This window comes from Staurois parvus, unplaced genomic scaffold (assembly GCF_062004578.1).
Source record: "Staurois parvus isolate SC_StPar_1 unplaced genomic scaffold, SC_StPar_1.0 ptg000395l, whole genome shotgun sequence".
Classification (NCBI taxonomy): domain Eukaryota; kingdom Metazoa; phylum Chordata; class Amphibia; order Anura; family Ranidae; genus Staurois; species Staurois parvus.
In genome coordinates this window covers 690015-704465 of record NW_028318191.1, presented here as the reverse complement: position 1 = coordinate 704465, position 14451 = coordinate 690015, and the positions used below count along the sequence as shown (strand labels likewise).

The window sequence follows — 14451 nt, the reverse complement described above, 5'->3', positions numbered from 1 at the left end:
ACTTGTACAGTCAAGTAAACTTGCCCGGCAGGGAATGCTCCCGGTCAACGGGGGGCCTGGGGCGCACCAAGCTGAGCTGGTACCCGAAGGCCAGCACCCCCCAAACTAAACCCAAGGAGGCAGGAGTCTGGGAAAGCAAACATCAAATATGGTAGCTATCAAATGTATTGTAGAAGACATACAGTTAAAGGCTATATCAGTCAGAACAAATATAGGGGCATGAGTTTCTAGAAGCAATCAAATGTAAGGGACTGGGGGTGTAGTTAGAGGAGGGATGGGGAAGGGAAAAGAAGGGAGTGGGAAGAAAAGGGGAGTGGAGAGGGATAAACAGGATAGAGATCTAGTCAATCATAGCCATAGGTTCACTGAAACAGAACCCTTGTGAAAAATAAGTTGTGGGTGCCTGGAGGTATAGGGGAGAGCATAGGACTGGCTAATTATAGCACAGAAAGAGTCGTCCTGCTCTTGTAGACACATAAAAGTAAACAAAATTAGGTCCATAGGAGAGCTCGTCCACTGAAATGGTGTTATGGGTCAGGAAGCAGGGGAGATTAGGTCTTGCGAGCCCAACATATTAGTGGCGGGATTACTCTGTATCCTGCAATTCAACCATGCGAGGTGCAGGGGAGGAAACCAAGGGGCCCAACAATGTCACAAACCAGGAACAATGAGGGGGAAAAATTATCCCCCAGCCACTACCGGTGAGTGGTCACCAACAGGAAAATGTCCAGTCTGCAGCGGGTACAAGGATCCCGAAAGCTTACAGTCAGCCTGGGTCATCTTTGGAGGAGCCGGCCATTGGTGGTGTATGAGGGAGAGATTGCTTGTGGCCCTTCGCCTTCTCCCAGGCTCATCCCAGGAGGTTGGATGGAGACCGGGGAGGTAAAGATCCAGCTGGGGAACAGGCGGACTCACTGGACGGTAAGAGTCGGAGTGATTCCAGGATGGTCTTGGCTTCATCAGTAGAGTGTAGGATGTGGGTATGGCCTCGGTAGGAGAAAGTCAGTTTAAAGGGAAAGCTCCATTAGTACCGTATTTGGTGGTTTAACAGTGCCGATGTATATGGTTTCCTCTGCTTGTGCTTTAGAATGGTGGACAGGGCTGGGTAAGCAATAGTTGGTACCGATGGCCTTGAAAGGTGAGGTCCACTTTATCCCTGGCTGCCCAAAGAAGGGTCTCCTTGGTTTGATAGAAGGTAAACTTGATTATGATATTACGTGGAGGACCATTAGATTTCTTGGGACCTTGGGGCGGATGCGGTCGAACTCCAATTGATCTATGAGTATAGCCAGCACTAGTTCTTAGAATAAGGCCATGGCTGTGGAGATGAGATCAGTTATGGTCTCAGGGATACCCCAAAGGCGCAAGTTACCCCCTATGGGATCTGTTCACAAAATCCTCCATGCGCAAAAGAGCAACTTCCAGCTCTTTATGGAGGTCTGACAAATCCTGTTGATGGTTCTCCATGACAGAGGCCATGGTGTCCATTCTTTCCTCCAGGTCATTAGTGCACGAGCCCAGGTCCCTGATCTCCTTCGTTAGCTGCACCGCTAGTTTGGACGTTGTGGTCAATAGTGCCGTTTGCAGCAAGGCCTTAAAATGCAGCAGAAAGTCGGCATCCCGCAGTACTGGTTGTGGAGGCTCTGGGGCCCCTTCCAGGCCATCCTTCAAGGCAAGGAGCTGGTCAGATTCCAGGAGCAGAAATGCAAAGGGATCTGGGCTCGAGGACGGGACTTCAAAGATGGCATTCGGCGGGAAGGCCTTGTCTACTGTCTGATCTGATTTCTGTGTGCAGGAAATCCGGGTAGTGACTGTCTTTTTCCCCATCAGGTGCTTTGGGAATTTACCAGACCGCCCTACAGATGGGCAAGCAGATGGCAGATGTGTCTGGGCAGCGAGGAGCCAGATTAACACGCGGCCATCTTGGTTCACTGCTCGTGAGCGCCCCCAACATTCCTTCTTTACTTTAATCCACTGTGATGGAGTCCACTTCGCATCTCCACTATAAAGAATTGCTACGTCATAACAATGTTGGAGGGTTATACAGTATACTTTTTATGGCCATTCTTTACAAGCCCTCCCCTGCATTTAAAAAAAACAAATGAGGATCTTTTCTTAGCCTTGCTCGATTATAGCTATACATCATGTGCACAATTATTAGGCAAGTTGTATTTTTGAGGATTATTTTCATTATTGAACAACTACAGTGCTCTTGGTCAATCCAAATTGTTAATAAACTTCAAACCTGAATATTTAAGAAATTAAAGTGAGGTTTTGGCACTCTCAGGAGAATGTGTGCACAATTATTGGGTAACTAATAGTGTGCAGAATTATTATGCAACTAAATGAAAAACAATTATTTTCCCATCTCACTTGTTTATTTTCATCTCTTAAAGTGAAAATAGAATAATCAATAAACAACTCAAAATTTACAAATAAACATTTCTGATATTTAAAAAAAAAAAATCAGTGACTGATATATCCCCTCTTCTTTTCAGTAACAGTCATACGCCCTTCATTCATGGAGTCTGTCAGTTTCTTGATCTGTTGACGATCAACTTTTTGTGCAGCAGCAACCACTGCCTCCCAGACACTGTTCAGAGAGGTGTACTGTTTTCCTTCTCTGTAAATCTCCCATTTAAGAAGGGCCCACAAGTTCTTAATAGGGTTTAAGTCAGTTGAAGGAGGCCATATCATTATTCTTTTATCTTAGGGCCCTTACTGACTAACCACGCAGTGCAGTAGTTCGATGTATGCAATAGAGCATTGTCCTGCATAGCTATCATGGTCTTCTTGAAAGATGCAGACTTTTCCCTGTACCACTGCTTGAAGAAAGTGTCTTTTAAAAACTGGCAGTAGGTTTGGGAGTTGACTTTGAGTCCATAGTCAACCCAAAAAGGTCCAGCTAGCTCATCTTTAATAATACCAGCCCATACCAGTACCCCAGCTCCACCTTGCTGGAGTCTGAGTCAAAGTGGAGCTCTGTGCCTGTTACTGATGCAGCCACGGGCCCATCCATCTGGTCCGTCAACAGTCAATCTCATCTCATTGGTCCATAAAACCTTTAAAAAATCTGTCTTTAGATAGTTCTTGGTCCAGTGTTGACATTTCAACTTATGTGTCTTGTTCAGTGCTGGTTGGGTTTCAGCCTACCTTACCTTGGCCATGTTTCTGAGCACTGAAATCCTTGTACTTCTGGGTATACCAGGTATGTTGCAGTTCTGGAATATGACAGCACTGGGAGATAATGGGTTCCTGGTAGCTTTACGTTAGATTCTTCTCAAATCTTTGGCAGTTAATTTGCATCTTTTTTTCTCAACACGTTTTTTTGACCCTGTTGACTATTTTGCAAACGTGATCACACCCCAATATCTTAGCAATTTCAAGAGTGTTGCACCCCTCGATCCCTCTTTTTGCAATTTTTGACTTTTCAGAGTCAGTTAAATCTCTTTTTTGGATCACCTGATATACTTAAATCCAATAAGCAGTCAAGTTTATACAGCTTAAAGTTGGACAATATTCATAAAAATGATGATTTGGTCAGATTTCTCATTTGCCTAATAATTGTGCACACAATGTATTGTGCAAGTGTGATATATAACATGTAATCAGGTATCCATAGGCATAAGAGGACAAGCTAACCTGCATTTGCTTATTACAGCTTTCTTATAAAGTTACAGTGTTTTGTAGAGATTTTTAATTTATTATTAATTTTATTTTTTATGTGTGTTCTGCTTTATGTATATTGATATTTTAGATAGTTTATAGCACATAGGTATTGAAAGATAATGTAATTATACCCCATGCTTTAAGTTAGACATAGATGTGTAAACGGTATGTAGATGTTTTAAGGTAAAGATTAAATGGGATGGTCCTCTGTCATGTGGGTCACCGTTCTAAAGCCCTGTTTTCTATCAAGTTCATTCCCCTTGCAGCTTAACCTGCTGTGGTATTAGAGATTTAGGCCCCCTTACTGCAGTGCTTTACTCTTTGTTAACGTGTAGTATTTTATGTGTTGATGTGTATTTTTTGTGTACATTATATTGCACTCTGGCCTATTCAAAATGAATGGGCCATGAGTGCACCACCATACATACAAAAAGGAACATGTACATTTTTTTCAGTACATCTGTTCATTGTGGAGCACTGCAATGCATATGCATTGGGGGAAACTTTGCACGGTGTATCAGGATGCATTTACAAATTAATGGCATTGCAATGCACCAGTGATTGTGCATTTCTGTACTATGCAGTAACATGTAAAACATGCATTTTTACTGCATGTTACCCCAGGCCACAGATGTGAAGCCAGACTTACTATAACTGAAGAACTGCAAAAAGAATTGTACTCAGTGGGACTTAGAACTGTAGAACCCTGCACAGAGGTAATATTAAAACCTAAATCTTAATTAACCTTCACCTCACCTACAATACTCCAGCTATGTGTAAATTATCATTATTATTTTAGGAGGCTGGGTGAAAATAGATCGCTCCTGCTTTCTAAGGAAAAGAAGAGCTGATTTTGTTTCGGGTGCAATACATGGAAGAGTTATCGTTTCAGGGGGTCTTGGTAAGTAACTTAGTTTTAAACATTCTATAATGTTTCAATACAGTTGGATGCAGGGAAAATATAAGTTTTGTTTACATTTTTGTTATGTTTATGCCTGTAAATCATGTAAATGTTTAGTGCAAGCTATTGAAATTTGTATGCTGTATGCATGCATATTAGCGAAGAAAATATGTTCAAAGCCTCTCTACATTTAAAATTTTAAACTATTTAGTGAAGAGTTAAAAAATATTTAATAGAAAAAATGTAATTTTGATTCATATACTGTTATAATTTTCTATGCTCCTATCATCTGAGAATGTGATTTTCCCTAAAATTCTAATTTTTCTCCACCCACTTTCTTTTCCCAAACAACTGAGGACTATCTTAGCTGATGAACCCTATGTAGGCTAAAGGCAGCCTGCTTGTGACTCTCACAAGGTGGGGACAGGTTACAGTGGGTTCACCTGTACCCTCAAATTCCCTATCGTGGTGTGTAAAGAAGAGGAGGAGAAACTGAGGATGGTTTCCTCTCAGTGGTGGTAGTACACCACTGTACATTTAACGTGGGAACAAATAAGCATCCGTATTGTGCAGCAAGCTCAGCCTTGGGGTAGTTTTTGGATATTTGGAAAAAGATGGTGGGGATACAGTAGATATTGTTTGAAAAAAGGACCTTTATCAGTTATGAAGCTTCTTTAGGGCTCGTTCAAACCAGCAGTGGCAAACAGCCCTAACAAGACTATATTCTCTAATGAAGAGAACTTACAGAAAACATGTTAAAAAAGCTATGAAGAGTCACAACCTGCCTTTTTAGAAATCGTTAATTTTATTTTAAAAAAAATGATACATGAGAATTTTATATATTTTTAACAATTGCTTTTTGTTCTAAGAAATTGATGGATAATAAACATATTTAAATACGGTTTTATAATTAACATGAAATGGTACAAACAGGCCCCCCTATTTTGGCATGTAAATAAAATAATGAAAGGTAGGTACCGACAGACATTTATTAAAGCAGAGCTTCACTCAAAAGGGAATGTTCTGCTTTAAGGCTTCCTCTCCCACTCCTCAATAATAAATGGCACTTTTTATGGGGGAGAGGGGTAGCAGGTATTTACTTTTGACAGGTACCCACTCCCAGATAAAAGCACAAAAGATAAAGTGAGCACTACAGGCAAGCTGCCGTGATACCAAAAAGGTACCAAAAAACCTTCCGAATCCTAGTAGGTGCAGCGCTGAGATCCGAATAACAAAATAAAGTGGAATAAATCCACCAAACATCAAAAGCAATCATAAACCAGCAGAAATAAGTAAATGTATCACTGTTCCGAAATAATCTGTAAAGTGATAATGGTGCTTAAAAAGTGACCATAGATAATGACATAAATGACATATAAAAGTCCATAAAGTGACAAAGTGAATGATATAAATCAATGTAATGCCACTCAAGGTGGCTAATAGTGCTTAATATAGTGACAAAGTCCAAAAAGAAAGGTGAAGATCCAATGCTAAGATCTCAGGGTATGGTGATCCACTTCCTATCTCCAATCATATGGTGATATATCAGGTAATAGAAGAATTGCGCACTCACCAGATGCCCACTAACATCATGCATTTGAGAACACAAACTTCTCAACAGGTCAGCCGGATCCTCTTAAGGGCATGCACAACCTGGTCTGGACTCCCCCTCTAGATCATCGGTGGGCAGCAGCACCTCTGTTTTCCTCCTTACACAGCTCTGTGGGTGGTTAAGCTCACAAGGAGCCCAAAGAAAGGATGCCAAATAGTGTGATACTGCTACAGAGGGTGTTTATTGTTTCCATCACAGGTAAATACAAATGAAAACAGAACTGACCATGTCTATCCAAAGATGGCCGTCAGACCTGCAAGAGGCCTCGGCGGCGTGACGTCACGACGTTGTAGCTCCTCCCAGACACATTTCTTGCTCTAGCACATACTCATAGGGGGTGTGCCTGCAACATCTGACGTCTCATGTCCCTATTTATAGTGTAAAAGGCGCGTCCGCGCCCGCCATTTTGTCGACTTCGACACCTGCGCATTACGTGGGTGCCATTTTGTTGTGGATCATTTACAAAGCACAAGAGCCATCTTTATGTAGACAGAGTGCATGCGCATATGGGCGCCATTTTCCTAAGGATATTGTATCTGAATGCCACATTGATCACCAGGGATTGACCAAACAGAAACATTATCAATTCAAAAACTCCAGATATGGGATACTCGCAGTACAAAATGAATTGCAAAGAGGGGCAAACATCATACTCATATAAAACCCACATTACCAACGTAATCCCTCAAGTAGCTTTTACCTGTGAATGCGCAGTCAACGCAACCCCATTTTGCATATGTAACAAATCTATATTATTGAATTGTGATTCATATGCTTATGTTAGACTTTTTAAAATAAGGTTATGGGTATACCCTCAGAGTAAATGTACTCCAGAAAAAAGAGGGAGAGGTCAATATAAATATTCCTCCTGGTGAGCATAGCGGCATTATGATATTACAATCTGATTAATAGGATGATAACATGCTGAAATTAGTAAATCAACAATCCATGTAACTTCTATCCTGGTATGGTCAGTTAAAATGAATACAATTAAAAGTGAGATATCACAATACAATCACGGAATAATCAACATATATGATCAATAACACAGATATGATCTATATCATATGTTAAAAACCTCTGTGAGTAACTAAAATAACTTTATTAAGATAAATCCAGTTAATATAATCAAAAAATGGTTAAATATAAATAAAAAATAAAAATTAAAAAATTATAAAATAAGCCCAAAATATACAATAGAATAGCCATATATAAAATATAAAATGTGGGAGGACAAGAAATATCTCAGCTCAGCTATTGTCTATAAAACAATTGATGTCCATCTCAATATTAAGCCCTTTAGGATATAGGGTACCTATTTCAAAAATACATTTGGACTCAAGCTGAGAAACAGCCCTTCTTTTATTGGTTCCCCTCCAATGTGCTTTAATAACCTCAATGCCTATGAATCTTAACGAAGATGGATCCCTGTTGTGACATAACCTGTAATGTTTAGAAAGAGAGTGATCCTTGTAGCCCCTTTTAATATTATACACGTGCTCTCTTAAACGGTCCCTCAGTCTGCTCATGGTGCGCCCAATATATTGTTTTTTACACGGGCACTGTAATAAATATACCTACTATTACATGAGATGAAACTATCAATGTCATATGTTTTCCCTGTTGTGGAAGAAGTAAAATTCTCAACCTTCTTTGTCCTGCTGTTATTGCACAAACATATTACACATCTTTTACAAGGATAAAAAACCTTTCATCTCAGCAAAGAAAGATGTATTTAACGAGGGGTTGGCCACGTTTGGAGCTATCCTATTTCTCAAAGGCATAGCTTTTCTAAAAGTAATCTCAGGTTTGTCGGGTAACATTTTGGCCAAAACGGGATCTGCTTTTAAAATCTTCCAATTGTTGTTAATAATCTTAGTGACAGTTTTATGCTGACTGGAGAAAGTGGTAATAAAAGGATATATTTTAGATTGCCTTTGTTTCATTACATCTCCCAACATTTCCTCTCTATTACTATTGGCCACCATTTCCAAAGTATAGTTCAATGCAGACTCATCATATCCCTTCTCCAGAAATCTATCCTTCAAAATAGATGCTTGGGAATAGTAAGTATTAATATTAATATCCTAAAGGGCAGTTTCTTAGAATTATAAGGAACTGCACTGATATTAATCACACTATTTGGCATCCTTTCTTTGGGCTCCTTGTGAGTTTAACCACCCACAGAGCTGTGTAAGGAGGAGGGCAGAGGTGCTGCTGCCCACCGATGATCTAGAGGGGGAGTCCAGACCAGGTTGTGCATGCCCTTAAGAGGATCTGGCTGACCTGTTGAGAAGTTTGTGTTCTCAAATGTGTGATGTTATTGCGCATCTGGTGAGTGCGCAATTCTTCTATTACCTGATATATCACCATATGATTGGAGATAGGAAGTGGATCACCATACCCTGAGATCTTAACATTGGATCTTCACCTTTCTTTTTGGACTTTGTCACTATATTAAGCACTATTAGCCGCCTTGAGTGGCATTACGTTGATTTATATCATTCACTTTCTCACTTTATGGACTTTTATATGTCATTATCTATGGTCACTTTATAAGCACCATTATCACTTTACAGATTATTTCGGACCAGTGATACATTTATTTATTTCTGCTGGTTTATGATTGCTTTTGAGGTACCCACTTCCACTTCTGCTCAGATCATGCAGGCATTCTCCTCCCTCCCTCTCTCCCTGGAGTCTTCTGGGACATGTCAGAGGTCCCAGTAGACTGTGGGACCAATTACAATGTGCAGCGCAGCTCGCGCATGCACAGTGGGTACCTGGCTGTGAAGCTGCAAAATGTCACAGCTGGGGGCCAACAGTCAAGATGTCATCGCTGGGGACCAAAGACGGGTGGGCTCAGGTGAGCACAGTGCGTGATCATGGAAGATGTGAGTATCTCTTTATCAAAAGTGAGAAGCTCCAGTTTTTGTAGCTGTTCACTTTTAATGTTGAAAAATCAGACTGCAGCTCCTCCTTAAAGATCCCATATTTAAACAAGCAAAAATTTATTAAAATTCCTAAATTCTGCCATTAAAATTGGTAAATGAAGCAGAATGTTAAACACCTGCAATACAAGCAGAATGTTAGAGGCAATTAATAACATTCTTCTTACACTGTTAATAAAAACAGAAATGAATATAATTAGGTGGTTTAAGAAGTTAATTTTAATTTGACTAACATTGGTTCATGAGCAACAAAAGAAATTATCACAATTTTTATAACTTTAATGATCAATTCATACAGGAAACCAGCCAACAGTCTTGGAAACAGCAGAGATATTCCATCCTCTGAAGAATCGGTGGGAAAGTCTAAGCCCGATGCCAACGCCACGGTGTGCCTGTGCCTGTACTGTCCTAAAAAATAGATTGTATGCAATAGGAGGAGTAAACCAGGTCCCTAGTTCCGCTGTAGAAATGCTGAGTGTGGTGGAGACTTGACTAAAGTTTATGTATTGTAATGTGGTTGTTAGCTGAGAGATTGAAAAAGCACCGCTTTTGCTATACTGAGGGAATCAGATTGTTTACTAGTAGAATAGTGAGCATTGGTATACAGAAGATTATCTATATGATCTTAGACTGCTAACCATGTAAAAGGAATACAGACAAATTTGTTTAATATAAATTATTTTGATGTTTTTTTTGACGATTGGCTATGAGCTAGGAACAATGTCACAATATAAAATGTAAAGAGCAGCTCCATTGATTACAGATTTCTGCATTTTGAGTGGCGTGAGGCAAGATAGTTCTGCTGCAAAACCTTCACTGCTTTGTGGGTCCTGGCATCGAAAACCAATTTTGGCATAGCTGCGAAAGGTCAAACTAGCATTTATAATATATCTAAAGCCAAAGCTTTTGGCTTGAGGGGGAAGTGTTATATTCCCTATCATATTTTTTATTGCTGTGTGGGTGTCTGCTGGAGAGATTTAGCCTCCTGTATCTCTCCTGATCATGATTGTCATTGGTACAGGAAGTGCTGAAAGTTAAACATTTTATATTCTTTCACTGCAACAAGAGGGGAAATCCTCCAATGGGGGGCAGTAGTTGATGAGAAACCAAATTGGATACAGACAGCAACTGTAACTTGATCAATATGTTCTTGTGTCTTTTGAAGGGTTTGCTCCTTTTTATAGATACAAAAGTGAAGATTTAAGATCTAGTTGTGCAGATAGTTTCAAATCTGTGCAGAATCACCAGTGCTTATGCTACTAAAAAATGTAATTGCCCACTAGTTAATCCGACATGACTCAATCTCATAACTATGCATAGGTCTGTTACTTGCTTTTCTGGCCACCTTTAGGCTAGTGACAAACAAATAGTTCCATGGGTAGGGGATGAATCATAGCGGTTGATTTTCTAAAGGTAAATTGGCAGTTCACTTTGCAAGAGAATTTTCCCTTAGCTTAGTGAATGTGGTGTCAATTACTTTGGCGAAGTATACCGAATTGCCTGGAATAAAAATAATAAATTAATAAAAATTTGCTTGTACATGATTGTATGATGGAAATCAGCAGAACTTCACCTCATTCACTAAGGTAAGGGAACATTCCATTGCAAGATGGAAATTACCGAGCAATAAGTGAACAGCCTATTTGCCTTAAGTAAATCTAGATCATAATGTCATAATGTCAATAACAGAAATTAGATTAGAAATGTTCATCTTATTCATTGTTGTGGTATGGATGCCAAAGGGATTAAGATACTGGGTTCATTCCTATATACAGTAACTAGGTGTAAGGGAGCACAGTCCAAATTTAATATATATAGTTTTAGAACATCCAAATTTCTACAGTTTTTATTGAAATTTAAACAGTTAAAGTCCAGTGAATAACCTGAAATGGCACATAGGTAAGTGATAAACTGCCAAAGGTGAAAAAAAGTTTTGGTTAACAAAAACTGAATAATAATGTACATTTCAAATTTATACAAAAAGGCCTTTTTCAGGGAAGTAGCTATGGATTCTTCTGCAGCAATGTAAGAAAATTATGGCTTAAAAGACTATGCCAACAATTCCTACAGGTGTCCCAGATTTTGTTGATTACTTAAAAGCTCTCTGTCTGTATAAAAGACCCTCTTAAGCAATATTTGGATAGTATTGTACTGCAGGAAGTAGTATATTGCTCTCAAAATGGTGAGAAAAAGACAATTACCAAAGGAAGGACTGACCGAACATTATAATCCTTAAAAGTGTAGATTTCCTTTAGAGAAATTGCAAAGAAATCCAAGGTGTCAGTGAATACAGTTTCCTACACCATCAGAAGGCTCTTGGAAACTGGCAGGAAGAGATCTGGCAGACCCAAAGCCACAACAGAATCTGAAGACAAGTTTCTCAGAATCAATAGCTTGCATGACAGGCGGCTCACAGGATAACAGCTTCAAGCACAGCTTAACACTGATCGAAATAAGCAAGTCTCAGTTTTAACTGTGAAGAGAAGACCTCAAACTGCAGGTTTGACAGAGTGAGTGGCTGTAAGGAAGCCATTGCTAAGATGGCAAAATAAAAAATAAAAAAAGAGGGTTGCCTGGGTCATGAAGCACTGCCAGTGGACTACTGAAGGCTGGAAGAAGGCCTTATGGAGCGATTAATCAAAGTTTGAGATTTTCAGTTCATCACACATGGTTTTTGTAAATCAAGTAGGTGAAAGGATGGTTCCTTAGTGTGTGACACCAACTGTCAAACATGGATGATGGTCTGAGGTTCGTTTGCAGGATCCAAAGTCAGCATGCTGCAGAGAGTGAGTGAAATCCTGAACCGAAACCACTACCACATCATTTTGCAACGCCATGTAGTATGCCTAGTTTGTCAGGGTTCATTCTACAGCAAGATAATGACCCAAAACATACCTCTAGGCTGTGTCAGAACTAACTTAGAAGAAAAAAACAAGATGGTAGGTTTCAAATCATGGAATGGCCAGTACAGTCTTCAGGCATAAACCCCATTGAGCTGGTTGGGATGAACTGGAGAGAAGGGTGAAAGCAAAGCAACCTACAAGTGCAACACATCTGTGGGACCTTCTGCAACAGTGTTGGAAGAACTTTTCAAATAATATTTAATTTCTGTTGTAGAAAGAATACCACAAATGTGTTCAGCTGTTATACCTGCAAAAGGTGGCTACTTTGATTAATCATAAATTTATATTATATTTTGTTAAAGAAAACAATTTCATGATTTCTTTTTTATGTCAAATTGAGTATTTATACTATACTTTATTTTCAGAGTACACTGAGATATTAAACTGCGAAAGTTTCAATAAAAATAGGGATGTTCTGTATCATCTTGATAATATAAATGTATTCCTTTGTACAAATTATGGGCATTTAACAAAATAAATATGTGATATCACTTGAGGTGGAATTCCTTCAATCTATAGTAAGAACATTGTAAAGAATTAGGTAACCATACTTGAATGACATAGTATTACCGTCTCAGCAAAGTATCAAGATGATTTTATAATACATGGGTAGCCAGTATCGGAATTTTTGTGAAATTGCAAAAATTGTTTGTTATGGATTAGCAAAGGGAGACATATTCAACTGTAGAATCAACGGCTCCATTAGAATTATTGGATACTTGTAGATCAAGCCAGATAATAAATATTTTACTGTTTTTCAGCTGAGGGTATATTCTATAAGAAACTAAAAAACATCAAATAGAATCTGAGTTCAGCTTTAATAAAAGTGCAGTATATATTTGTAGTTTAAAGCAATACAAGATGCCATACATATAGATTATATATTCAGGTTTAGGAATAAACCTAAAGCTGTAAATGCATTGTTCTTGATTTTAACATGCATGGTTAGCAGACCAGGTATGTGTATTGATTAGTATGTTTATACAAAGGTTTTATCTGTATAATCAATTTTTGTAATAAAACATAAACAAAATATAAAGCTGTCAGATATATATCCCACTGTGTGATGAATAATAAAGTATTACTAGGTTGCTTGAAAAAAGTGTTTCATTTGCATTTCACAACAAAACAAAATGCAACAATAATTACATAAAAGAGAGACAAGTGAGTTTTCCTTGTCAGAAGCTTGGGTTTGGGCATATTTTATCAATAGATGTATGTTATCCAGCAGCATACTTTCCCAAATTTCCAAACACTGATATTGCTCATACCGCCATCTACTGTACAGTAAAAGGTTTTTTTTGTTTTGTTTTTTTAACAAAAGCCCATAAAAGCATCTCTAAACTTTATTCCATAAAGAGGTATCTACTAAAGTCTAGTTAACCATAGCAACCAATCAGTATTCAATGTTTCCAATTCCAGATTGGTTTAAAATGAATTCTCAGCTTGCGTTTTATGTATTACTGTACTTAAAGGTTTACTTTTAGTCCAGTCATTCTTTAAATGAATCCCACTTCTTGATCCTCACCCCTCTATGATCTTCACTGTGCAGGCCTTTAGAAGCTGTGTGGCTGCAGCTGCATAAGTCTCCTGGCCAGGGTCTCCTTCAAAATAACATTCCCCATTTATTCCTTTGGACTTCTGTTGAGTTGCATTATAGATGACACGTGACACTTCTGCAGTGGCAGACATGCAACTCCCATTGAGGATCTTGGAGGAGTAGGAACAGATGAGTATAAGACTTTGGGGGGGGGGGGGACCAGAAGGTTAGTGAAAGGATGATTGCACTAAAATGTAATTATTAACAGTTAAGAATAATAACTATTTGAAGCACAAGGCTGCTTGTATCATTTCTTTCTTTCAAGGAAAAAGACCTGGGTCATGATTTATGAGCAAACAAATAGCAGTTACAGTTACAAAATGTTTCACCCCTGGGTCATTTCAACATATAGTAGCATTCCAGCCTGTGATGAAAATGATTTTTTAGCAGATTTTGTGTCACTGATCTATTATATTATTATTATTATACAGGATTTATATAGCACCAACAGTTTGCTCAGCACTTTACAATATAACGGGAGACAATACAACAACGATACAGTTCAATACAAAAGGTTAGGAGGGCCCTGCTCCTCGGAGTTTACAATCTAGGAGATCTATATAAAAATATTTCATAATTCTAAAGTGGAAAAACAATATTGTTCCAAAGCATTTTGAACAATGCAATAAGGATGTTTCAATTTCAACTACCCCCCCCCCCCCCCAAAAAAAAAAGCTCTGAGGCAATTGGTAACTTTCATGGGTCACATAATTCACTGAACAGAGTTCATCTTTGTGCAATGAACATGTCACATGATCTCATACTAATTAAAGTGTTACTAAACCCGCAACAGTAAAATCAGTCAGTATATGCCG

General features: G+C 38.7%; 1 protein-coding gene across 1 annotated transcript in view; it reads left to right on the top strand.

Moving 5' to 3' along the window:
* The window catches only part of KLHDC8A (kelch domain containing 8A), a 71142-nt gene extending 58004 nt beyond the window's left edge, over window positions 1-13138 (top strand). The window contains exons 5-6 of the mRNA XM_089686351.1: window positions 4469-4570; window positions 9432-13138. Coding sequence (XP_089542477.1) covers window positions 4469-4570; window positions 9432-9625 — 296 coding nt within the window. The 3' untranslated portion in view covers window positions 9626-13138. The remainder of the gene's footprint in view (window positions 1-4468; window positions 4571-9431) is intronic.
* The last annotated feature ends 1313 nt before the right edge of the window (window positions 13139-14451 follow it).